The sequence below is a fragment of the Dermacentor albipictus genome, chromosome 6 (assembly GCF_038994185.2).
Source record: "Dermacentor albipictus isolate Rhodes 1998 colony chromosome 6, USDA_Dalb.pri_finalv2, whole genome shotgun sequence".
NCBI lineage: Eukaryota > Metazoa > Arthropoda > Arachnida > Ixodida > Ixodidae > Dermacentor > Dermacentor albipictus.
In genome coordinates this window covers 100,863,968-100,891,617 of record NC_091826.1, presented here as the reverse complement: position 1 = coordinate 100,891,617, position 27,650 = coordinate 100,863,968, and the positions used below count along the sequence as shown (strand labels likewise).

The 27,650-nt window shown below is 46.1% G+C and overlaps 1 protein-coding gene across 6 annotated transcripts in view; it reads right to left on the bottom strand.

Moving 5' to 3' along the window:
• LOC135913675 (uncharacterized) overlaps window positions 1-27,650 on the bottom strand; it is a 119,921-nt gene that overhangs the window by 81,766 nt on the left and 10,505 nt on the right. For 3 of the 6 annotated variants that reach the window (XR_011515352.1, XM_070541115.1, XM_070541116.1), the window contains exons 2-6: window positions 15,753-15,926; window positions 7,329-7,480; window positions 5,679-5,934; window positions 4,189-4,336; window positions 4,036-4,101 (exon numbers count right to left, since the gene is read on the bottom strand). The exons of 1 other annotated variant lie outside the window; for it this stretch is intronic. Coding sequence is in view for 4 of the 5 variants with exons in the window: in XM_070541115.1 (XP_070397216.1) it covers window positions 4,036-4,101; window positions 4,189-4,336; window positions 5,679-5,934; window positions 7,329-7,480; window positions 15,753-15,926 (796 nt within the window). In the remaining variant the exon portion in view is untranslated. The remainder of the gene's footprint in view (window positions 1-4,035; window positions 4,102-4,188; window positions 4,337-5,678; window positions 5,935-7,328; window positions 7,481-15,752; window positions 15,927-27,650) is intronic. 2 more of the 6 variants (XM_070541117.1, XM_070541118.1) reach the window with 2 other exon arrangements.

Below are 27,650 nucleotides of genomic sequence, written 5' to 3'. Positions count from 1 at the left end.
CACGTGCGTGAGCACGTGACGTATGACTGTTGAGGTGGTGGTGCTTGTGTACCGCGGTCAACATCAGCAACAGCTTCGCTGTACATCCGCTTTCACAGGGGAGGAATAAAGGCACATTTTTTAGGCTAACTGACGAACGAAGAAGAGGACCTAGCTGGGCCACGCGCCATTTCAAGATTGGGTCTTCGTGTCCTGCAGCCGTCAAAGTAAAGCTGTTGTTTCAATTTGGTGCGCGATAATATATCGGAAGGTGGTGTCTCCCATAAAAAAGGAAGCTGTTGTACGATGAATCATACACAATATTTCCTTTTCTCTCTCGCACACGCACGGATGATCATGCGTACAAAAATGAGGAGCGCAGGTTCCTGTAAGATTGCCCGCTTGGCCAGAAATGCGATGACGTCTCTGCTGAAAATGCAACTCTTCTATAAGGAGAACTTGAATGACGACATATGTGCGTTATGTTCGACTAGCAAGGCACAACAGAAGATGTGTTGTGTCAGTGGCCAAGTCAAGACGGGCTCCGCAAGCATATTGAAAATGCAATACGAGAGATTGGGAAAACATTGTTTTGAAGATTGCACACATTGTTGAAGCTCCGGAAAGAAATAACATTCTTCTTGCTGTCAAAGCTATCGGCTATACTGGCACTATAAGCTATAGTGCCAGTGGTAATTCCACAGTGCTGGAACAAGCTTGTAAGATGGATCCCCTCTTTGATATTTCTTTGGTGTAAGGGCATAATAAATGAAATATCCCCCGTGCAAACGAGAGGTGGCTTCGATGCGCAAAAGCGGATTGAAAGATGGCGGACCTATGCCCAAATCTGCCTCCGTTCAAGCATCAGATTCAATGGCTAGCGGCGTGTTCAGCTATACCATCGCTATATCGTGTGTCGAAAGAAATAATGCGAAAGTTGTTTAAAGAAAAGTAAATATTAATAAATCACGGTGCCAAACACTATCATCAGACTTGCGACGTTAAGTGGTCAGAGGCCTGAGGACTGAACAGTGTGGGCTTTAAAGTCGTAGCTTGCACCATGGTTTGTAAGTCTTTTTTTTATTTCAGCGGCTTGGCTAAGGTAAGCTCGGAAACCCTGTGCGTTACCGCGCAGCTGTTTAGAAACTATAGTATCACATCACACTGTAAAGTACATGCATGGTTATTAAAGCATGTACGTCATTTCTTCAGCATCAATTTTTGACGAAAACCTGACGCAGTCAAACCTGCCTGATGCAAATATTCTACAACTTCTTTATATGTATGATAAGACTAAGCACTCGGTGTGTCACTCTCGGTGGCACTTACCATCCCCATTCCCACCTATTTTCTCTGCTTTTAATAGTAGATGCGTATATTTATATGGACTAATCGAGCAATAATAAGTGAAGGTTGGGCTATTGTTGAAATAAAATGAAATGAAACTAAATATTTCTTTCTTTCACTATTACAAATTAGCCCGAAACACGGCCTGGTCGGGCTGGTCTTTAATCTTTAGGGCCAAGGCTGAATTCGAACCAGGTTTGAAATCACGGGGACGGTCTTAGGTAGTCCAATACAAGACATTTTCAGGCTCGAACTCGGGCTGGGCCTGCATAAACAGCCCCTCGAGTTCTCTGAGTTTGGGAACCTTTAAGCAAGACAGGGCAGCAATAGTACAAATTGAAGGTCGTACAGGTCTACGCCCCTACATCCAGTCATGATGACCAGGAAGTCGAAAACTTCTATGAAGACGTGGAATCGGCGATGGGTAAAGTCAAAACAAAACACACTATAATGACTGGCGACTTCAATGCCAGGGTAGGCAAGAAGCAGGCTGGAGGGAAGTCAGTGAGGGAATATGGCATAGGTTCTAGGAAAAGCAGGGGAGAGTTATTAGTAGAGTTTGCAGAACAGAATAATATGCGGATAACGCATACCTTCTTCCCCAAGCGGGATAGCCGAAAGCGGACGGGGAGGAGCCCAAATGGCGAGACTAGAAGTGAAATGGACCTCTTGCTTTGCGCTAACTCTAGCATCTTAGAAGATGTGGAAGTGCTCGGCAAGGTGCGCTGCAGTGACCATAGGATGGTAAGAACTACAATTAGCCTTGACTTGAGGAGGGAACGGAAAAAACTGGTACATAAGAAGCCGATCAATGAGTTAGCGGTAAGAGGGAAAATAGAGGAATTCCGGATCAAGCTAGAGAACAGGTATTCGGCTTTGACTCAGGAAGAGGACCTTAGTGTTGAAGCAATGAACGACAATCTCATGGGCTTCATTAAGGAGTGCGCAATAGAAGTCGGTTGTAACGCCGTTAGACAGGAAACCAGTAAGCTATCGCAGGAGACGAAACATCTGATCAAGAAACGCCAATGTATGAAAGCCTCTATCTCTACAGCTAGAATAGAACTGGCAGAACTTTCTAAGTTAATCAACAAGCGTAAGACAGCGGACATCAGGAACTATAATATGGATAGAATTGAACAGGCTCTCAGGAACGGAGGAAGCCTCAAAACAGCGAAGAAAAAACTAGGAGTATGCAAGAATCAGATGTGTGCGATTAGAGACAGAGCCGACAATATCGTTACTAATATGGATGAGATAGTTCATGTGGCTGAGGAGTTCTATAGAGATTTATACAGTACCAGTGGCACGCACGAAGATAGTGGAAGAGAGAATAGCCTAGAGGAATTCGAAATCCCACAGGTAACGCCAGAAGAAGCAAAGAATGTCTTAGGAGCTATGCAAAGGGGGAAGGCAGCTGGGGAGGAGCAGTTAACAGCAGATTTGTTGAAAGATGGTTGTCAGATTGCTCTAGAGAAACTGGCCACCCTGCATACGCAATGCCTCATAACCTCGAGCGTACCGGAATCTTGGAAGAACGCTAACCTAATCCTAATCCATAAGAAAGGGGACGCCAAAAACTTCAAAGTTATAGACCGATCAGCTTACTGTCCGTTGCCTACAAAGTATTTACTAAGGTAATCGCAAATAAAACCAGGAACACCTTAGACTTCTGTCAACCAAATGATCAGGCAGGATTCCGTAATGGCTACTAAATATAGATCATATTCACACAATCAATCTGGTGATAGAGTAATGTACAGAATATAACCAACCCTTATATAGAGCTTTCATTGACTACGAGAAAGCGTTTGATTCAGTCGAAGCCTCCGCAGTCATGGAGGCATTACAGAATCAAGGTGTAGACGAGCCGTATGTAAACATATTGAAATATATCTATAGCGGCTCCACAGCCACCGCAGTTCACATAAAGAAATCAACAAAAGCCCAGTAAAGAAAGGCATCAGGCAGTGAGATACGATTTCTCGAATGCTTTTCACAGCGCGTTTACAGGATGTAATAAGAGACCTGGATTGCGAAGAATTGGGGATAAGAGTTAATGCAGAATACCTCAGTAATTTGCGATTCGCTGATGATATTGCCTTGCTTAGTAACTCAGGGGGAACAATTGCAACGCATGATCACTGACCTGGAGGGGCAAAGTAGAAGGGGGGGTCTAAAAATTAATCTGCAGAAAACTAAAGTAATGTTTAACAGTCTCTCGAAGAGAACGACAGTTTACGATAGGCAGAGAGGAACTGGAAGTGGTAAGGGAATGCGTCTACTTAGGGCAGGTAGTGACCGGGGATCCGGATCATGAGACTGAAATAATCAGAAGAAGAAGAAGAATGGGCTGGGGTGCGTTTTGCAGGCATTACCAGATCATGAACAGCATGTTACCATTAGCCCTCAAAAGAAAGTACATAACAGCTGCGTCTTACCAGTATTCACGTACGGTGCAGAAACCTGGAGGCTGCTAAGCACAAGGTCGCCTGATCGAATCCCATCCACAGCGGCCGCATTTCAATGGGGCGAAATGCGAAAACATCCGTGTACACAGATTCAGGTGCACGGTAATTAAAATTAATCCAGAGTCTCCCACTACGGCATGCCTCATAATCACATTGCAGTTTTGGCACGTAAACCCCCATACGTCAGTTACCATGCAACATTGCCCACTTACGTGTAGGACTATCTGATCAGTCTTACGTCTTACGTTTGAGCAAGACTTCCCACAAAACCACGTCAAGCAGCCATCCTTCATCGGTTGACGGGCTGCATGGTTTGAAGCACATGTGTTCACTCTTTTGCGGCTGCACGCAGCAGAGGGTTCACAGCCCCGTTGAGAAACTATGCACTTACCAGTAAGGACGCCCTTGACGACTACAGGCAGCTTCGAGACCCTGCATATCCATTTGATGTCGTTCAACGTGGCCGAAGCCCCAACATCCATGTCGCTCGAATACGTGTCTTGGAGCTTGCAACCATGGACCTCGTCGGTAAACGCTGCCTTTAAATTGGCGAAACAGCGAAAATGCCACAGTCGGATATGGGAGACAGTCATTGTAATCCTTAATAAAGTTTCTAAACAACGTAACCGAGCTATTTGTTGGGAGATAATGAACTATAGAAACAGCTAATCCATGAGTCGTCACCTTATCTAGGCATCGGGATTAGGTTTAACGTTGTTTCCCGATATTTATTGGTTTCCAAATTTCAATTCGCCGCTTTAATTTCGGGATGAGGTAAAGGGAGTGTGGCCAGTGTGTTCTAAACTATCTTCCTCTGTGTTGCCTACAATGCCACTGTAACAAGGAATCCATTAAATAGAAGATTCACGTTGCAAGACTATCACTGTTGTATACATATTTTGTACAGTAGAGCATTACCATCTTTGTTTATGCTTCTGGAAATAATGCTTATTAACAACAATTCAAAGTCTCAGGATGACACTTTTGAGTGGCTGCGATTATGAGCAAATGCAGGTTAAAACAGATGTCATGGCGTAATACTTTGCTTCAGTAGTAGTGGTGGTGACGTTTGATAGTTCGAACGCTCTCTGTTCTTTTGTAGAGGATGTGTGGATTGCAGACGTTGAACTTCAATTTGTGACGAGCCTTTTGTGATTTGAGGGTAATCTCCGTAGGCATAGTAGATATGCCACGGTGTTATTTGTTTCACAGCTGATAGCAGCAGGTAATATTTACAAAAAATGCCCTAATTTGCGGTCCAAGCTATTTGAATTGATAGAAGTCATATGGGTAGTCATCCGCTGCTGGTCAAAACATACTCTGCTGTTTGTTCTATTGGTCTTTTGGTGTCAACCTTCTTTGTTACCCTTCCTCCAAATTTACTTGTCCTTGGCCGCTGGACTGCTCCGGCGTTGACCGACAGATGGCGCATTTGCGAGGCCGCCGACCTACTTTAACGTATTCTTTCTCGATAATCGTCATAATGAAACAATGAAACAACTGCCCTGTTGTTTTCGATCTTTTTCCACTGCCTACCGAGCAGAGAATAAAAGAGTAAAATATAAATTATGTCACGCATAAAAAACACAATATACTATCTTATATCTTAACAAAAATGTTTAAGCCTTAGAGTTTATGCTGTCCGCAAACAATTATTATCATCTCTATTGCGTGGGTTACCTCAATTTAACAATTTGTGTTCGCTGTAGATTACTGTCAAGAACATTATGTCCACTGACATACCGTTCGTGTCCTGAAAGTACAGGTAGCACCAATACCACGAAACATAAATTTCAAATATTGTTTAGGGGCAAATTAATTAAACCTCACATGATGCAGCCTTTTCTGAAGTGTGCACGAGCGTTTTAGGAGACCCGGTACCTGAGGCCATGCGGCAGTTGCGAGAGATACTCGTGACACAAAACGCCATCTCAAGGCACGGGGGAGTCCGCGGTGACCACAATAGCGGCGAAGCCTTGGGAATCTGCCCTCTTGACCAGCAACTCGGTGAGCGACCGGTTGCGGAAGATGTACGTCTGCTGCCAGAGAAGACAGCCGGGCGCACCGGCCCTGACGTCTTCGAGCGTCACGGTGCTTTGGCTGCTCAATATCATCACCGTACCTGCACCCTGCGCCGCTGTTTGGATGACAAAATCAAACCATAGAAGACACGTTCGCTTTTGAAAGAGGTGCTGTGTCCTAGACATCTGTAAAATTATTAGTCAAACAAGCTCGTTAAGAGAAGACCAAGGTTCCCGCTGTATATATGAAGTTCTGAAGCAGACTGGTACGCCGGGCTGGTTACAGTAGTCGACGGGCATTGTCTTCAAAGACACGAACTGCGTTTTTTCTGGGCGTTGGTACTAGAAATACCAGGATTTTCAGCTATCCCGTAGTGAAGCGTCCTTCAAAATAAACTTCAACTAATGCATATTAGGCAATGAACCCTCTTCACGTCTAGCCAAAATTACGTAATAAAGTGGTAACAGAGAAAGAACGCTTGCTGATTCACAATGCAACTTGTGGTCTGTGGGCACGTGGCTTTTGACAATAACTGTGCAAACACATTGCGTAAAGTGGATAACAAGGCAAATGGTTAGCTAGTTAGGTTTTGGTTACTCAAATGCAAGCCTTACGGTTATGCGTCGACGTTTTGCTTGGACACTAAAGTTAGTGGAAGGTAGCGTTAATATATCAATTAATCATGCCATTAGCACTGAGTTTTAATGGTCATGTAGCAAATCAAAGAGTCAGTGCTAAAACATTTCTTTACCATGCTTGTGCATGACCTGACACGTTTTTTGTGAGATTAATCGTTTGCTAAAAGGGCAAAAAAGCCGTTTCATTCCCGAGAGAGGCACGCGATAAAAAGCGGCGTCCAGTTAGTGGGAAATCTGGCCGTACCTTCCAGAGAAGAATGTGCCAATGCTGCACGTAGAGTTGGTTTCGACATGAATCATTCGACATGATTCATAAACTTACAACCTTTCACGAAATTACGTCACATTACAGACACAGCAGGAGAAAATTCCCTCCCCCCAGTCCGAAACTGAACAGGGCTCAGGATGTTACTTTCAGGCTTTTACAGACGAGATCATACCTCACCCCGAGAGCGCTTAGTTGGATAGACCCGAACTTTCCGCAATCGTGCTCCAAATGCGGTCACGCGTGCTGCTCCTTCGACCACATGCTCTGGCTGTGCCCGTACAACGCAGGCCCCGACTTTCATAACGAGTCCAAGTGGGACGCCTTGCTCAAGAGCTCGGATTTCACAAGCCAACTACAGGCCATCCAGAGGGCCCGCGACGTCGCGGAGAGTCACCATCTCCCTGTCCCGTCGTGGGTGGAGCCACCAACTTGATCGGGGAGCCTTCGGTTGCCCCCTAATCAAGTTCCTCAGGACATTCTAATAAAGTTATTGTCACTGTCACCGGGAATCGAAAGATCGTAGCATGGTCAAGCAGTTATAAGAAGCCTTCATAGCAAAACTGACAACTCTTGGGGCGTAGAAGACACGATGGAAGGCCTTGCCTTGAGCAGAGCCGATTTCTCCTGCAGGGTCTGCCATCTTGTGACCCACTGATGGAGACAGCCCCACTGGGAAGGATATTGCACGGCCCAGGACGGTGGTCGCGGTGTTCACCTTTTCCACGTCCACGAGAATCCGCGGTCGGAAACGCAGCCTGCGCACATGTACCGAATATTACTCTGGCTGAGCCTGATGGTCTTTCGCGAGTTTAAAGAGGGACAACATATCGGGCCAGCCCACAGAAAAGACGGCTCCGATTTGTTTCCGCGGAAGAGATTACACAAATTCTGACTTAGGCACGAGCTTTACCGTGTGCGAAACTACATGAACTATCGACAGAGAAGGCACGATCGTTCACATCAGTGGCAGTGCTCGGCTGCCACCACCGAGAGCTTTACAAGGTCGGCGCACCGCCTCCTTTTCCACCAGCCCACATCACGACTGAGGGAGGGGAGCTGTAGGGTTGGCCGACGAATGTCAATGTCGGGCTGCGCCGTGGAGACGGGCAACGTGTCGATTCGCTCCTCCGCCTTTTTTAAGGGCATTTTGGCTTGACTAGTAGTGTCTGTATTCTTGGCTTTAACCACTCTGGCTAGTCAGCGTAAAATTGCAGCACAAAAAATGGTTTCTGCATTGTTTTATTCAGCAGAGTTATTATTTCTGCGCAAAAATGCTTACCAGCTATACATCACATTATAAGTCACTAGTGAGTGACTATTTCTTGCAAGGAAAGTAATTTTATCCTAGCATTTGCTTCTTTTGTCGCATTGAAGTATGTGTCTGTTGGCAAAATTCAGTCAGTCACCATCTGCGCGGGGAATATGCGGCCGCGTGGTTGCCGTGTTGGTGCACAGTTTTCATCAGTTTCTGTTGTATCTGTTGCCAATTATGAGGGAGCAAAGCTCTTGGTTATAGTAACAGTGTGCTGCCACACTTCAGAATGCCTGGCTCTTGTGCTCCGAACTGCAAGTCTAACTATGACGCGAAGTTTTCAAGTGTACGCGGCTACAGGTTCCCGACTGATCAGCAGCAGACAGCGGCGTGCACAAACGCCGTTTGTCGTGAAAATTTTAAACCTTTGAAACATACAGTGATAAGCGTCGATCTTTCAGTTATGCTAGAAGTGTTTGTAAAATATTATTACGAGTTTGTCACGATGTTTGCTCTTAACTGCAGCGCACTAGCTCTCTCGTTTGCAGGGATTAGCATGGTCTAGCTTTCTTCGTGCTCGCTTCGAATTCTTCATTTATTATTGGGCCATGGAAGTATGTTCTTTACATTTTCAGCTCCGCGAGAAACATTTTGCTCCTGCAGACTCTGTAAAAACCGCAACATGAAGGAACGCGCAGAACAGCAAGGTCCTTGAAGGGCCTCTGGAGCACGTTCGCCTTAAAGAAACCGCAGTCTCCAGCATGTTCGTCAACTGCCCCGAGTATAAATCACATTCTGCATCTTCCGCTCGAGAGACACCAGAAGAAAAGGTCGATTAGAAACGGCATGTTTGGGAAAAGCTATTGAGCTTTCTGTTGCCGCATAAGAAGAAGGCTGGAAGAATAAAGTCGGTAGTTTCGCGGAGTTTTCCCGGGCTCTTTTAAACTTTTGGCAGACAGACTTGTGGACTCTGATCCTCAAGGAGTCAAAGGTCGTGTTTTTGGTACTAGCACTTCACCGTGCGCTAGCTGTGCATAGTTCAGTGACGGTGTCAGTTGACTTGGACATTGACATGTTTATCAGACAAACGGACATCGAGAACTTTCTCATTGTGAACGTGCCTTCAAGATAAAAGACTTCAGGTAATCAAGTAAAGTATTGCACTCTGCTAAGCAGCTGCAGATCAGTTCATCTGCGGATGGCAACCACGAAGAAATACACAGTCATTTCTTGCCTTGTCTCTTGCCTCTTTATTTGGTCTTTACCTGGTCACGCAAGTGATAATGGCCTTGTGGTCACTGAAATACGCCCCCAATGGGCGTCTGACGACACCGGTTAGGTATTTGGCTAGCGTGAAATCTATACACGAGCCTTGACGCGTCGTCGTGGCCATTTTGGGGTTGCTGTAACACAGCAGACTGAACTGTTCAAGCACAAAAAAGCCACCAGATTGTGCCCCTCATAGAGATCTCAATGTCGCCGAAAGGCTTTTACGACGCCGCTCTTAAGATGCAGGTATTGTCGATTCAGCTGCGACGCAGCGCCGTTTAGACACGCTGAATTCACTAATGTTCGATCAGCTTGAGTTGAGAAAGCGCTGTACTGTTTCATTTTTTTGTTCTCTCTTTCAAGCTGGGTCAGTGTGTGGCCACACCGGCTCACTGAGCTGTTCCTAGTTTTGCGTACCCAGACATCTAACCTTTTTGATGGGACGATCCGCAGTATAGCGCAGTCTAAAAATTTGGACCTATATCCTGAAAATAGTGCAGCCAAGAAAATGTGAGCCGATTCCGAACGTGGTGCAGTCAAAAATTCTTGAAAATTTATCTGGCGCTGGATAGAACTGGAGCTGTGTCACACGGGTTCAGTAAGCACAACAGCATGACACTGTAGGCTGCTGCTCCACTAATACTCAAGAGGAGGAATGCAGTAACTCTTGGAGTATGCACGCAACGGCAAGCCACACATCTTAGAGGCCACGCCACGACTTCGCGGAAGCGCCACTAGATGGCGCAGCATGTAGAGGGGAAGTGCGGGAGAGAAGCCTGGCTGCAGTACATGCCTCAAACAACATGAGTTACAGCTATTGCCGATCTTGGATATTATTAAAAATAAATCCTGAGGTACGCGACTATGCATGATCACATCGACACGATTACAATTCATGATGACAGCATGAATACGAACTAATGAAGAAGAAAAACTACGTCGATTAAGCGACAAAGGCGATATGGTGATGACGGTGAAACGACTACTTTATTTCGCAGGTGGAATGACAATAACATCATGATAATAGCTGAACGATGAAGCTGGAAATACAATGTAATGAACATCACGGTAACACGACGATGCCATGTCAACGAATGCAGGAAGATGACGCCTTACGAACGACGCAACGACGACGATGGCATAATCACGACTGAATGAGAAGGGCTTGGTCACGGAATCGTGGTGATGACGACATGGCCATATCTACAGACAACTGAAAAATATTTTGCTATGGTTTTGCATGCCAAAGCTTCGGTCTGATAAAAAGGAATGCCATGGAGGGGGGATTATGGCTGAACTTTGACCACGTCGGAATCATTAGCGTGCAGTCAGTGCATGGCACAAAGTCGTTTCTGCATTTCACCCTCATCAAAATGCGGCTGTAGCGACTGGGATTTGAACCCGCGACAGCGTGTTATACAGCGCAATGCCATAACCGCTAAATTACCATGGCGGCTGGCTTGCCTAGTTATCAGAGATTAATTCTGCCTGGTATTTTGGAACATCATATATTTACAAACAGCACTAGAAGCCAAGGCATATTTGGGAATCACAAGCGGTCAGGCTCACTAGAGCACAGGCAACCTCCGTGACGTCATCGCAGCTGTCTCCCGCCTCATTTCTCATGGCCTGTCGGTCAAGTCATCCCCTTCGTGGAAAGTAGGTTAGGGGCTGCCCACAATTTTATTCGTCTGATTCAGTTGTCTTTGCTTTGTATCTTCCTACTCGAAGGATGTAAAGGGTTGAATATACGACGTAAGCGTGCGCAGGGTAACTTGCTTCGGCGTATTTATTTTGTCCCCCTTGTTTGGCATTCCCGGTGACCAGTTCCACACCGCACATTATATTTGAATTATTTGTTTCATGTTCCTTTCCAGCCTCTATATGTACGCCTTATATGTGTACCATGATCATCATTGGTATGCATAGTATGACAAAGGGTGCTTTTTTCAAGCGAAGGCTGTATTCGCTCACAGGTTTTGGTGGCGATATGTTCGTGCAAAAACAAAGTTGCTCCCTGACTAGAGCAGCTTCGGGAAAGGGCACTTTGATAAGTATACAGCTGCACCGACACCGCAGCGTGAGTCACTAGCAAGAATTCCAGCTGCATAGGTGCACGCTCACGCCAAGCGCGCAACCAGTCAGAGCCGTTCCGCCGGGGAGGGAAAGGGAAGGAAAAGATTTCGCACGCGCTGTGCCGCCTTCCTTTTGTTCAGTGCATTCTTGGACAAAAGGCTGACGTGGTCACGCGTTCTGCGTTCAACTGAGGAACTGGCAGCCTTCGGCGAGCGGCAGCAAGAAGTCACCCGTGAAAGGGCTCGCCGTTGACGCGCACATCTAGCGGTTAAGGCTAAAATATAGCCCGACGTAGAGTGAGCGCGCACACAAGTTACATCTCGTTGGTGAGGGCAACAGCGTTTATTGTTCGACCGGTGGTTCGAGTCACTGGCGTCGCCTGCACGCCGATACTATAAACGCACCTTTAGAGCCGCCCGAGCCCAGGCAATCCGACAGCAATGAGAAGATCACGAGCTGTGGGAGAAGGAGGCTGAAGCAATCCGGCACCATTACCTGTCGGTTACTTAAACGTGACGAAGGTCAGGTGCAAGCACGACAAGCTTCGCTTACCCTCATTTTTTGGTAGGTGAAGGGGTGGTCATTTTCTTTAGTTGCCTGTGGCAGATAGCACTATTCTAGCACTTAATCTAAATTACTCGATCAGGCGGCCACATTTTCTATGAAAAAGTATTATGCTAGATTGAATAGGTATTAAAATCATAGTTATTCACTGTTTCAGATAATTACTTTACGGTACATATTTCAATATGAGAATTGTAGCTCGTGACCATGCAAGGCATATCGACTTCTAACGAATTCTGAAGATTGAGCCAATTTCGCGATAATAATTTTGAAAGCGTGTCAAGAAATACATGAGCAATCCAGTTACTTAGAACCCGCGACCTCATTTTGAGCAGCGCAACATAATACTAAGCTACCATGGCAGGGGCGCTATAACGTAAAGCTATTCCAAACTTTTCTATTGCAATTCTGCAATCAGCCCTCCGTGACTGGTCAAATATACTTTGGACCATCCCCCTTTCACCTGTTTGTCACGCGACGTCACGAAAACCGCGATAGCTCCCCATCTGATGTAACGTGTACACACAGATTATGCATGATTTGACCGAACAAAAGAAAAATAGTTAATTCTGATTCAACGCCTCTTCGCCATTAGCCCTCGGCTATTGGTCAAGAGCTTCCGGGCTGCAGCCATTTCACCTGCCTCTCACGCAATGTCGCAAAAGCGCAAAAACTCACCGCGTGAAAGTGACGTGTACGCGATAAAGATGCATTAATATTCCGAACAAAATTGAATTTTCTTCTGAATAGCCGCAGGCTGCCTCGTTCCGAAAGGAATAAAAGATGGCTGCCGCCGATCGCTCAGGCGCTGGCTACTCGCACCTCTCGAAGAGCATTGGTTTATTGCATGTAAAACAAATTTTGTGTCCCCGTGTAACATTTTCGAGCACTTTCGGCATGTTTACGACCTCGTTCTGCCAATTCTTCTTTGCTGAGAATCCGTTTTAGCGTCATTCTTAAGCTTCCGTTGCATGCCGCCGCGATTGTCGACGAGCCCCAGCAAGCTAAGTAAGGGGAAGCGGACCAATCGCAGACGCCGGCACCACCCTCTTCATCCGGTTATCGATTTTCAGTAAAGTGGCTCGGCCCTATCAAATCCCTCTCCACTTGAGCGTGATCCTCGCTTCTTTTGAGCCAATTAGATAAGACAAGCCACTCAGGGTAGGCAATGTTATTTGTTTTTCAAGCAAACAAATGTTACCTCCTATAAACGAGGAGAGTGTTTGATTGATCTGTTCAGCCAACCCGGTGGGTGAACGCCCGATGCTTGCGTCGGCTGTTCCGCAAATTTGACGTCGGGAGATTCGAATAAACAAATATTGGAATAGCTGAGAAAATGTTCCAAAAGCCAGGGGAACTCATGCTTCAAAGTGTTGTTTACACTGGCTTTACTCAACAAAGTATAACAAAAACATAGACGTTTCGCCACCTATGCGGGTGGCATCGTCAGTACACAATGGCAACAAATGAGCCACTCAGGGTGCTGGTACAACGTGCTGGTACAACGGAGCGAAGGAGGTTCGGTGGAGACAGCCGTATATCGCAAATCTTGCGATAGCGGGAGTGTGCTGAGTTTTGACTCTCACCACCCTATAGAACACAAACATGCCGTGGTACGCACTCTCCTGTCTCGTTGCGATGCGCTCTCGTCAACGCAAACTTTGAGGGAGCAAGAATTAACGAATGTGGCCACTCTTTTGCATAAGCGGAGTTACCCTGAGCACTTTGTCAATAATACGCAGCGCCGCATGCAAAAACCTCGTGAGAGCAAGGCCGAAAGGCCAGCTTCCTTTATTTGCATTCCGTATGTCCGCGGTGTATCAGAAGCAGTGCGCAGGGCTTTACGGCCTTTAGGTGTTCGAACTGTGTTTAAACCCTCGTACACGTTGGCAAACGTGTTCCCGAAGCCAAAGGACCGCACACCTCCGGACGAACAAAGTGGTGTCGTCTACAAGGTCAACTGCTCGGACTGTGATGCCAGCTACATTGGCGAGACAGGGCGGCGACGTCGCACCCGTATCAAGGAACATCTAAGAGATGCTACGAAAGCCACCCATGCTACACGTGCCAAGACAGAATTGGTTGATCATTGTTTATCAAAGGGACACATGTTTGATTTTAACAATGTAACCACACTAGCACGGGAACAGCGATGGGGCCCAAGAAAGTTCGTAGAATCATGGCTCATCCGTCGTAATCAATCTTCATGTAACTCTAACCGTGGCCCCCTGCCGGATGTTTACGGCACTTTCATAGATAAATAGGATGTATTTCTCATTTGTTGCCATTGTGTACTGACGATGCCACCCGCATAGGTGGCGAAACGTCTATGTTTTTGTTATACTTTGTTGAGTAAAGCCAGTGTAAACAACACTTTGAAGCATTAGAATAGCTTTACGTTATAGGGCCCCATGTCGCTTTGATACGTCATCAGATAATAATTCTGCCAGATTTGTTAAAAGTAATGTATTTACAACTATAGCATTAAAAGCAAAGGCATATTTAAAAGTGACGGATTACAAAACGACCGGAATCACTAGAGCAGGGCCAATCTGCGTGACATCATCACTGCACTCTCCCGCTTCGTTTTTCCCGATCTGTCGGTCAAGGCGTCCCTCTAGCAACAAGCAGGTTGGGGGCCGGCCACCGTTTTATTCGACTTATTCACTGTTCTTCGCCTTGTATCTAGCCGCTCCAAGACAACCGGAAGTGGACAACATGACGTTGCATCATGACGCAGAACCAGTAAAGGCGTAACGTAAACCCGATCATTCGGGGAATCTAGGAGAAAATGCTAGCTAATTAAGAGAGTGACATCAAATCGTCCATAGCTCTCCTACTATGAGACGATTCACACAAATTGTGTTGTGAATGATTACGATTTACTGAAGCTGTTTCAGGGACAATTCAGGGAACCGTTTCAGGGACCCTTTATACGAAAAAAAGATATATTAAAAGGTAATCCCAGTCTTGTTCCGGGCTAGGTGCCTGGATTAGGTGAATTGTTTCCCTCCATAATAGGTGCAGCGTAGCTGTAGCATATAACTCTGCAGTGTTCAGGGTTCTGCCTTAGAAGGAATAATTCGTTTAGTGAACCGAAGTTTAATAACAGTGAATGTTTTGCAAAAGCTCGACGGAGCATCTGCCGACACCCGTGCCGTCCTCAGAATTCGTTTTAAGTCGACATACCTCACATACTCACTAGCTACTATTCATACCTTGAAATATCTGCCATGAAGTAATTATTGTAACGGAATTGTTCTTGCGTTCTCACTACCTATTATTCGTAGCATAAAATATCTGCCACAAAGTAATTATTAGAACGAAATAGTATAAATATGTTTATTACTCAATCAAGCATTTCGATTTCTCGCTGAAATAATGACCAGCTCATTAAGTAAGTTAGATAGATGCTTAGAACTATATTATCTGCAATAGACAACTTTTATAAATTTGGGACAGCTCAAAAAACGCCCTCTTATGTATATGCTATAGTAATCATGCTTATGAATGTGCAGGCCTCATTACTTTCCAGCTTTACGACGCTTCCGAGTGTAATTATAAACTGTATAATTGCCCTACTAAAAAGCTTTCGGGAACTTGGTATCATTGTAGATAAATATTCGCCTTATTCGAAATGAAAATGATCACATTTGCAAGCGCAGAGAGCTGCGTCATCCCACCCGGGAGATATTATCCTCCCACACGGCGCACATTCACCAATGTGCCAAGTGCTCCTACCAAAGCTGGAGGAGTAGACACTTTCTCGACCACATACGATTCGGTATAGATCTTTTTCTCTCTCATGCATAGCTGCAAGCAAGCCTCTGTACAGATGTGTGCGTAACAACGTGACAGTCACCAACCTCTTGAAGGCTTCGATGTTCTCCCTGAGGGTCTGTCCATCGCCTGCCCCCATGGCGATGTAGGTCCTCGTGTCTTCTTCCATCTTCTCCTCGACCAGGCGCTGGATATCTGCCACTGTGGTGACTGCCATTGCCCAAGCTGTCGCAATTTCTTGATAGTTTGTCTTGCTGCAGCTGAAACCAATTTACCGCTGCAATGTTGCCTAAGGCAGCGGCCTTCATTGGTGGAACCCACTTATGTCATTCTCGGGCTGCACGTTTCCCTCTTGCTGCCACGCAGGAGTTTGTTAGATTGGAGTATAAGTGCTGAGTTTGTAAATTTTGAGGGGAATAGGCCTTAAACGTATTAGTACTAAGCAGGCGAATAATTGACAGAAGATTCTTGAGGACGTCAGAGGCCTCCAGAAATTCATACAGTATCAAACAGACTTCGAATAGTCGCGCACAAAGTAGAAAATTTGCGTACGAGCACGCGCATAGCATGTGTCGACGCTTCATTATCTGGCTGAATTTCCTGCGCTAACACCCGAATATTCCGGACCAAACTATAGTGTTTTGAAATCGCCAACATTTCCAGAGAGCGGCATTGTTGGCAAAGAATGTATTTTGCGAAGTTCAACAGCAAAGCACCCATACAACCACAAATAAAGCGGTTGTTTTCGTTTATTTCAAACAGCATGTTTGTAAACTACGTAAGCGCACTTGCCAAATTGAAGTTTTTGAAAAATAACTGGTCTAACTAAGTATAACTTCCTTGATTTTGGTCTTGCAAGGTGTTTCTCAGGCCAGAGCATCACGTCTCCTGCTGTAGCCAAGCTGGAGCTTAAGGGAAGAGGGTAACTGTTTCCTTCGCAACCATTATATAGCTTGGTTTTCCTTACCCCAAATGGAGGAGGACAATAAACGTTTGGTGGAGTAGGGGGTTCCCTGCAGTTCCCTGTAACGTGGGAGTAAGGTGAAAGAAGTGAAATAATATTTTCTGTTCGGGTATGCTGTGACAGCGAGAAAATGATACGGCGAAAGATAAGGGGTTGTGTTGTTGCTAGAAGTATGAGTGAACTGTTAATTACGGACAATAAGTTCTACATATCGCTTACGCAGATACGTCACGAAGAACGACTACATGCATTTGTTTACCCGTAATATGCCGTATATCCAACCGTGCTGCTAAAAAGAAAATGCAGGGCGGCAAGAACAGAAAAGAACTGGTTATCGCTTCCAGTCACCGTCTTCCTCTGGTCCTCTGCCTTGCTTAGTCTCCTAAGCACTCAACTCATGATACTTATCGCGACTATCAAATCGGTGCCAAGAAGCGCTCACGCAAGTGGCCCTGTCTACCACACATTTGCGACCACCACAGGTTTACTGTTCTGGCGCTATTGATTTTGGCACTGTCTTGTGACGTCATTATCGCGTCGCCACTGAGGTTCGTACCGACTTGTGTGTTACATTGCCTCGCTTCACGGTTTGCGCATTTACTGGAATTTCGAATTCACCGGATAACATCGGTGGTGCACAGTGGGGGACCGAGTGGCCAGTTTAAACAGTTTAAACAAGATGTCCAACATTCATCCGTGTGATTTGCGCGTTGACGGCAACGACGCATGTCCCCTCTCTCTTCTTTATCGGGCTGGTCTAGCAACGCCAGGACCGGTCCGGCTGAAGTGGTTACAGATAGGTATCGCCCGAAATGTAACTGAAGAAAATAGTGAAAATAAATGTACTAACGGGTAAAACGACCAATTTCAATCGTGGTTGAAATATAAAGTTTATTTTTCTATTCAGGACATACTAGCTGTTTCTGCAAGTCTCCTCCCTTGGAAATTCTCACGGGACTGCTCGCTGAGTCCTGGAGTGTTTCCTGCTTGTTTCGAGGTGACTATCTTGATAAATTTTAGCATGTTGTGCTAAGTTTAATTCGTCTGACTCCTGAAAAATGTTTTAAGCAAGAACTAAACGTCGTTTTATCATTCCATCTGGCAATAGGACAATGCCCCCACAGTGGATATATATACGCTGTCGTGCAAAAAAACAGAACAAGAACAGAACTAAAGATGCATTGTTGTAGAAGAAAATGAAAACGAATGCGCTTACAAACGTTTTCTGCTCAACTGAATGACGCCGTTCATGCAAGTCGATTCACTTACCGATGGTGCCGTTTTGCGGGAACAAAGCGTTCTGATATGTTCAGTGGGTTTGTGGGACACAAGTGCGCATTGCTCGGTTATGAGCCAAAGCTTTACGTCCCCGCTCTCAATACGCCTGACTTTTTAAACGCAAGCTATATGGAATACTCAGCATGTACAAAGCCGAGCTATCGCCATGGTAGCAGCTGCATTTAAGGAGAGCTGTCTCGCTATGTTCATAGCCAGACAGGAAAGAATGCCAGGAGAATTTTCGCCTTTTTACAGGCTAGTAGGTTCTCGTTCGTAGGCTTTGGGCAACACACAGTGAAATGACAAAGCAATAAGCCCATAAACAAAGTACATTTTCATAAGACCAGGTCTTTATTCTTCTCCGTGTCGAGTGCGTTCCTAGCCTCTAACGTGTGCCGGTCCCGGAAAAAGCAGCCTGCATAGTTGGGCGGATATATGCTGCTGGGGCCATTGGCGGCCGTGATGTTGTGAATACTTATGTGTCTGTTTAAATAATTGAGCTTGTTGAACTTCTCTTGCTATTGAATTCTCTTGCTAAATTGAACTTCTCTTGCTGGATAGGAGTTGAGTCACATTGCAGAAAAAGTGCAGAACTAGTAAATAATTAGAAAAATTGGCCTGAAAATTATTGCTAACAGGCGAAAAAAATTGGCAGAACATTCTTAGGGATGTCGAGGCCTCCAGAAATTTCTACAGCACCAAAGAGCACTCAAATAGCTGTGCGCGTAATGGATAATTTGAGCACGAGCACACGCAAAGCAGCTGGCGACGCTTTGTGATCAGGCTGAAGTCCCTGCGCTAACGACCGAGTACTTCGGACCAAACTATAGCCTTTCGAAATCGACAAAATGTTCATAGACAGGCACTGTTGGCGAAGAAAGTACCTTCTACAGCTGAATGTCAGAGTCCACATACAACCGTACACTAAGGCGTCTGCCTTCGTTTATTTGAAACAGAGTGTTTGTAGACTGTGTAAGCACACTTACCGAATCCAAGTTTCTCAAAAAATAATTGATCTAACCTGGTGTATGTAGAGCAGAGCCTAACGCCTCCCGCTGTAGCCAAGCTGGAGGTCGGAGCAAGAGAGTAAATTGCTGTCTTTGGCAACCCTTATATAGCTCGCTTTCCGTTACCGCTAATGGAGGGGGAGAGTAAGTGCCTGCGTGAAGTAGGGTGTTCCCTGCAGTTCTTTGTAGGGGGGGGGGGGGTAACATGTGGGAAGTTGAAATTATTTCTGTGCGCTGGCGCTGTGACAGCGAGAACACGATCGGGGGGAAGGTTAGGAGTAGTGTTGTGGGTTGTTCCTAGAAGTAGGGCTGAACTGTTAATTATGGACGATAAGTTCCACGTACCGCTTATGCAGATGCATTACGAAGAACGACTACACTCACTTGTTTAACCATAGAAAGCCGTACGTCCAACCGTGCGGCGAAAGAGAATATGCAGAGGCGGCAACAACAAAAAAGAACCGTTTAACGCTTTCAGTTACCATCTTCCTGTGATTATCTTTCTAGTTTAGATTTCCAAGCACACAGCTCATATGAATTAGGATAATTATCACATCGGTGCCAAAAAGCGCTGATGCAAGCGGTGGTCTTTAGCACATATTTTTTACTGCCGCAGATTTACAGTTCCGGCGCTGTGAGGCGACCGTAGGTTTTGGCACTGTCTTTATTTATTTATTTATTTATTAGTTACCTGCATCGCCCCGTAGGGCATTACAGCAGGGAGGTTACAAACTTGAATCAATACATCAACAAATTAGTTCAATGCGTGGTAAAAAGCATCATTTTCTGTAATATATACAATGGTCGATGGCAAACTGTTCCAATCTCGAACAGTCCTAACAAAAAAAGAATAACGGAAGACGTCACCCCTACAAGAAAATTCCCTGATCTTCAAACAGTGGTCAAGTCGCCTAGATATATAGTGTGGTGCCTGGATATATTTATCGCGGATTATGCCTGTTTTAGAATAATAAATATCGTGGAAAAATTTTAATCTAATATGCCTTCTACGATCCTTCAGCTCTTGCCATTTAGGTTTAAGTTTGCTTTCTGTCATGCTAAGCTGCCGGCTATAATTACCAGGAACAAATCTAATTGCCCTATTCTGGATTTTTTCTAATTTGTTTATAAGCTCAGATGTGTGTGGGTCCCAACAAACACATCCATATTCAAGTATTGAACGTACATGACTAAAGTACAACTGCGTCTTCAAGTTACTCGGTAAATGACTAAAATTGCGCCGCAAGAATCCCAAAACTGATGCTGCCTTATTTCCAATATAGTTAACATGCTTGTTCCATCGTAAATCAGAAGTAAAAAACACACCTAGATATTTAAATTCCTTGCTTACTTTTAGAGTTGAATCATGAATTCTATACCTATAGGGATGATTAGCTCGTTTTCTTGTAAAGGTGACGTGAACAGTCTTATTTATATTTAACGACATATCCCAACGCACACACCAGTCTGCGATAGTGTTTAGGTCAACTTGCAGGATTTGTGAATCGGAAATGGCATCTATGACTCTATAAACGACTATATGACTCTATGACGTAATTACTAGATTGGCAGTTAGGCTCGTATAGATTGGTCTGGCGCGCTGCTTCGCTTCACAGTTTCGATCGTTGCTATGATTTCGCTTTCACCTGGGGGATCGAGTGCGGGACCGAGCGGCCAGTTCAAACAAGATGTCTAGCGTTCGTACGTGCGACTTGCGTGTTCACCGCCATGACACACGTTCCCTCTCTCTCTTTTTTGTCGTGCTGGACTAGCAGTGCCAGGATTGGTCCGATTGAAGTCGTTACAAATAGGAATCGCTCGATAGGTAACTGAACAGAAGGAGACAGAGAAATAAAGATTTAGACAATTTAGAGTAACAATTTAGAGTAATTTTTTTGGTTCCGAACATTCTCTCTGCAAGTCTGCTCCCTGGGACACGGGAACACTGGCTATGTCGCGGAGTGCTTTTCTGGTTGTTTCGGAATGTTTACCTTGATAAATTCTCAGCATACTGTGTTACTTTGAATCGCGTGATTCATGTCCAAAAATGAACCCGTTTTAAGCAAGAAATAAGCGTCTTTTTATTATTCCATCCGAATATGCGATGGAATAGCAATACAACAAAAAGCCAAACCATGAAGCAGAATTAAGGATGCATCTTTGTAAAACAAATGAACATGTTAACTAACGTTTCCTGTTTAACTGAATGACGCCGTTGTAGCAAGTCGATCCACTTACCAATGGTGCCGTTTCGCGTGAACAGAGTGTTCTGATCTGTTGAGTGCGTTTGTGGCACACAAGTTCGCATTGCTCTGTTATGAGCGAAAGCTTTCCGCACCCGCTCTAAATACGCCTGAATTTTTTAAAGGTAAGCCATAAGGAAACCTCAGCATGTGCAAAGTCGAGCTGTCGCAATGTAACAGCCGCTATGTCATTTCTGGTCTCGCCGTTCAGGCTCCTCCGTGTCCACTTTCGGCTATACCGCTTGCGGAAGGAGGTATTCATTATCCGCATATTACGCTGTTCCGCAAACACTACCAATAACTCTCCCCTGCTATTCCTATGCCTATGCCATGTTACCCCGCTGCCTTGTCTCCAGCCTGCTTCTTGCCTACGTCGGCATTGAAGTAGCCCATTAGTATAGTGTATGTAGTTTTCACTCAACCCATCGCCGATTCCACGTCTTCATAGAAGCTTTCGACTTCCTGGTCATCATGACTGGATGGAGGGGCGTAGGCCTGTACAACTTTCATTTTGTACCTCTTATTAAGTTTCACAACAAGACCTGCCACCCTCTCGCTAATGCTATACAATTCCTGTATGTTACCAGCTATATTCTTATTAATCAGGAATCCGACTCCTAGTTCTCTCCGCTAAGCCCCGGTGGCGCAGCACGTGCCCGTTTTTTAGCACTGTATATGCTTCTTTTGGCCTCCTGATTTCGCTGAGCCCTATTATATCCCATTTACTGCCCTCTAATTTCTCCAATAGCCCTGCTAGACTCGCCTCACTAGATAACGTTCTAGTGTTGAACGTTGCCAGGTTGATATTCCAATGGCGACCTGCTCGGCGCCAGTGATTCTTAGCACCCTCTGCTGCGTCGCAGGTCTGACCGCCGCCGTGGTCAGTTGCTTCGCAGCTGCTGGGGAATGAGGGCCGGGGTTTGATTGTTGCGTTCATATAGGAGGTTGTGGCCATGTACTGCACCAGGGTGGCGAATCCTGCTCGGGTGAGGGAGTGCGTTACCCGTTCTGGTCACCGGGATCAGGCCACACTCCAGGCCTGTTTATGCGATTTTATAACACGTGATTTTTTTTATTCCGGTGGAAAATTGCCGGCACCTGGATTCGATCCACGGACCTCTTGCACGCGAGGCGGGTGGTCTACCCGTGAGCCACGTTCACCACATTGCGAATAGTTCAGGAGCTCACTCGGCACACGACCTGCCTCTTCGAGGAGCCAAGTGGAACTGATGGTGGTCCAGAGCAGATCACGATCAGCTGCACTAGTGTGTGCGTGTATATATATATATATATATATATATATATATATATATATATATATATATATATATATATATATGTGTGTGTGTGTGTGTGTGTGTGTGTGTGTGTGTGTGTGTGTGTGTCTGTGTCCATGCGCGTTGTGTTGTCACACACATGCGTGCACCTCTACCACTTCCCTGGCATCCCAAACTTTGCACATTTAAAGCATAAGCATTATACGCCCCATTACGCGAAAATCTTTCGTAGACGGCGTGACCGAAAGGAAGTATCAGAAATGGCCGACGGCACAAAGAATGAAAACCTGCCAAGTTATTCTCTGATTGACATCAAATTGACTCCCCCAATAAATCTTCTCTCCTTTCCGCCCGTCAGACATCGTAGGAGGAGTGGAACGAACCTCATGGGTGCCACTGCTATCAAGCCATGCACAACTCCATAAAGCCATCCGTCATTTCTGGATAGCCCTCTCGAATATGCTACAACACATACAGTACATGCATAATATGTGAGTGCTCGGAGTGAGTTTAAAGGGAGTCATGACAGTGCGTGTTTTCGGATGTGTCACACCCGAGATAAAGACTCCACCCCCTGGAATCTTTCTGGAGGTGATACCACCACACTTGAGAAGGCGAATAGCCGATTGCGCACTTTAGCTAAACAAGCATTTCGGGACAATTTAGACCCGAGACAAGCCAAAGCGTGAAAGAACACTGTCCCATACGCATCCCTCGCATATGAGCCGCAGGCGTCCAAAAATTGTATTGCTCAGTCAGATTGGTTGTGGAGTAAGCATTCCGTGTTACGGGTGATTTATTGCAAGTATACCAGCCAGAGACTAAGGGCACCGCAAGAAGACGTTAGCCGAGCTGAGCTCGGGTCGGCGATATTTGACTACTCTTGGCTTTAAAAGCGCAGAAAAATTGGGAAGACGCTTAAGCTTCGCCATTAAGAGTGGAACGCGACAGCGTTCAAAGACCCCTTACAGCTTTTCATGTTTCCCGACAACTGCAGGTTACGTAACCGTAATGTTTACCGGGAAGCACTGGTTGCGAATGCTGTGCACGAAGGCAAGCTTTCTGGAGAAACGTGGCCTCTTGCGTGGGTCGATCTTCTGGTATTATTTCGCATTTTGAATATTTCAGTCTCAGAAAAGCTAACATAAGGGACATGCGCTGTCAGTGTATGTTTATTTCATCAGATTTATTTAGGGGCAGCCGTTCTCAAAATTACCAGGAATAAATTTGTAAAGAATGAAAGAGAAGGTATGAGCAAATTTGATGGTAGAGATTAAGTGGTTGGGTATGCGTGGGTCGCAATTTAGTATGATCTTGTTTCAAGAGGGGACGTCCGACGCCGGAAGCGGGGCGCTGCTATCGTCGCTCGACTTGGCCGTGTGCGCCAGTCGATCCAGGGAGTTTTGTTTGGCGCAGCGGAACACAGAGCCAGAATCAGTCGTGGCGCACCTTCGTGTGGTCACGCTGCACTGCGGATGGCTTTGGTCTCCATGGCTGTACGCTTTGACCCCCTTTGTGTCAAGGTAGTCCGAGGGTTAGTCAGGCTCACGTCCTGTAAGACCGACATCGCTCTATGTTGAGCGCAGTAACTCAGTTGCGGCGCACCACAGCAGCCCCCTTGTCCGGGATGGACCGTTGGTCTGAACCAAAGGCCTCCACCAATCAGCCCGTGTAGATGGGAGCGCCGGGATCAATGTACCGAATTATGCTGGGTTGATGAGTACATGTAAGCTCTGGGACGCGGCACCTCCGGCTGCCGAGTTCTCATCTGACAACGGCTCGCCGGACGCCAACACCGGATTTTCTGCGACCCGGGCTCTTTAACGCTATCCCGTTAATAAGTCGTGCAAATACTAATAGAGCGATTCATTTTGCTACCATCTATTTCAAACCGCCCTCTCTTCTTTTTTTCTTAAGAATGCATTCCTTTGGGCATCTCTTGTAAAATGACTTAGGAGCACCTTGCATATTCACCACTGCGGCATCCCGAGCGCGCAACCCGACGCTGCTGCTCTAGCATTCGGGTAATTCTGGTAATCTGATTATGATGCTCTTACAAACCGAACAGCGATCAATAGAATGCACCTTGAGCCCCTAAGTCTTCAGGCCCAAGTTCTGAAACTGTAAAAACGCGATCCGGATTGTTGGACAGTGTAGCAGTGACATAGTTGTTCGCGATTAAGAAATCTCGCAACTGATCGCGATCACTAGTATACGTGTGACAGCAGTGTATTACAGTGTATCACAGCCACTCCTCAACCTAGGATAGCAGTTTGCCACGCGCTTGCGTGTTGCAGCTCAAACTGACTGCGATAGTATGTGCGGCCTGAAGAACATGTACCCTTACTTTTTCAATGCCCTTTGGCAGTAGCGTAAGAGTTTGTGCAATATAAATGGATGCTGCTTATATGTAACTATTCTTCGGCTAGATGAATTAACCGGAACTGGTGCAAACTGGTTGGAACCATTATTTTCTCGCTCTGGAGTTGAACTTGAACTAAACCGTTCCCATTGGACGGCAGTGAACACTGTAAAAAAGATAGACCTTCGCTAAAAATGTGTGACGTTCTAGAGCTGCTGTTCTGCGTGAAACATCACGTTTGCTTCGAGTACCGCCATAGTTTTAATCGGTTTACGATTGTGGCATGCTCGCCAGTTACATGCGCAACCTCCTACGTAGGTAGGCAGGTGCTGGGAAGTGAAGGGTTCTCTCCTTTGCGGATGGTTCAAGTAGTCCAGGTTGATCGCTACGTTTCCCGACATGGCGCGCAACGGCAATGCGGCATAGTTGTGGTCAGCAAGCACAAAATGCATCCGCAGTCCTGTTACGTAGACGCGGAGTATCTGTAGTGTCTTCAAACTTGCCGATGGTTTGAAGGTGTTACTTAGCTGAGTGCCTAACACTGGCATCAGGACAGGTTCCCTACGTTCAGGGCGCAGTGCGGGCCCTTAGCGTCTGTATTACGCCAAGACGATTTAGATGTCTGGAGGCAACATGTGGAGCCATACTTAGCCATTTGTCTCTAAACGGCACAGCTTTGCTTCCGAATTGACAGTTTAGGGAGGCTCATTTGAGAAGGGGAAGGTTTGCGGACGCGTTCCTAATGGGAGTAAAATAGGCTTGGTTTTTTGATTGAGTAAGCTCTAAACCACATTTCGGAATCTATGTAAAGCGATGCTTTCGCAAAGTGGTAATGAAGTGCTATAAATTTCGCCATTTCATGCCTGCGTCTTTGGCGTCAAGAGATCTGGTGCGCCCGTGTGCTCTTCCGCACCTGTGCTAGGTGATGTAACGCGTAATGTAGAGGCTTGTGTGTTTTCTTTAAATTTTAAGCATCGTAGCTGTTCTAAGTGAAGTCTTCGGCGTCCAGCGTCCGCTGTCTCGCAGGAAACCAGGTTCTGCAAAATCTATCAAAACGACGGCAACAAGACACCCATTGTGGGTACATAATAAGGTATGAAAATCAAAATCGCCACCAACACCTGGCAACCACATTACAGGTCTACTTGGCGTTGACACGACATACCTCCCGCTTATTGGCCAATCAAAATTGAGGGTAAGGGCCCTAGTGTGGAAATCATAATATCAGCCCACAGTGATTATAACAAAGCTAGTTGGCGTTGGCGCGATGTGTACCACCCCCTTTTTGAGCAACCGCCATCGTGCTATGTGCCATGGTATGACAATGATTATCATATTCAACACATGGGCATGCTTACGTGGCCAAATCCCCCCTTCTGGGCTTGCGCCATCATTGTGGGTATGTGCCATAGTATCGGAATTATAATCATTGACATGCTGCAATCATCAGAAATAGCCAGTTCGTGTTAGCAAGAGACATGTAGGCGCGTGAACTTGCGGTTGTGGCCTAATGCCCAACCTGGTAGTTCCGTCCGAAAATACTGCGAGTCCTTGCTTGTGGGGTTTTATGTGTTACGTATCGCTGTGCAATGCCCCTTGGTTCGGCTTCCTACTTATTACCCGAACACAGTGGCCAGAAATAAAACTGTGTAATGATTTAAGAGCTACGATCCACACCTTCACTTAACCGCTTGCGTTATCTAGTCTGGAAGACGTACTTCAGTTTGCAGAGCGCCCTTATCCCCATTTACAAAAAAATCATTTTACAGCATTAGATTTCTTCGCGTACTTCAAGCGCTTTCCGGGGGGGTTATGTCTCAGCAAGGCCAAGGGAATTATTTGACGTTTACCAGGAGGCAACTTCCCCGCCCTCTCCCCGTTCATCAGCGCCTGTCAAGAAGTCACGCAACGTTGACGCCGACTGTTGACAGGTCAACAAGGGCTCCTCTTCCTGAACCTCGTAATCTGAACTAATTATGAAAGGGGCGAACGTAGAATGCTACCGCGGGAACGGCTTCGACCTCGGATTTGAGGATCGCAACGTGCTTCCGCCGTATGCAGGGGCGAAATTGCAACAGAGGAAGCGGAGTTGGGCGGAACGGTGCGGTGGCATGGGTGCGATTTTGCGACTGTTTCGAAGATTTTGATTGAATGCGATGGCGTCATCAGATTGCCTCGTCTGGTCACCTATGGAAAATGGCGGCATTAAAAGAGGAGACCTTTGGTGCAGTGACATGTTCCTGGCGTGTCCTAATGAGAACTCAGGCGTTTATTATGCTCCTACCTTGAGTGGACTTTCATCTTGGAGTCGACACCGGGCTTGGTGGAATGTTGGCCTAAACACCAGCTCGGGCCGGAACTAACTGTATGACAGCCGTGAGATCAAGGAGGCACTCCTCACGTCTGGGATCGACAGACCTGGGAGCCTTCGCAAGCTCGAGGTAAACTGCGGGAGAAAGAGCGACTTCAGTGGATGCGGGATGAGAAGAGCTCGTCGTCGCGGCTCGAGGGAACTTGAAGGAAGAGCAGCAGTCCACTCCTCACGATCTGGAGTCGGCGGACCTGCGAACGTGACTCCTGGAAATAGGACCTTCCAAAGGTCGAGGTTCAGTGAGCGCTAGAAGGACTATATTTTGCCAGATAATAATGAGAGCGTTTTATCGGGCAATTACCTCGCCACCTGGTGTGCGTGCAATACAGAGTAGGTTGTATAGTCGGAGCGGCAGCTTTTGGTAGCTACCCTTAGGTTGAGGAAGCGAGAATGTCGGACGGCGATTGAGGAAGCGCTTTTCAATAAGGATGAGCTCACGAATGCCTGGCAAAGGATATGTCGCCAGAAGGAAGAAAGGGGAA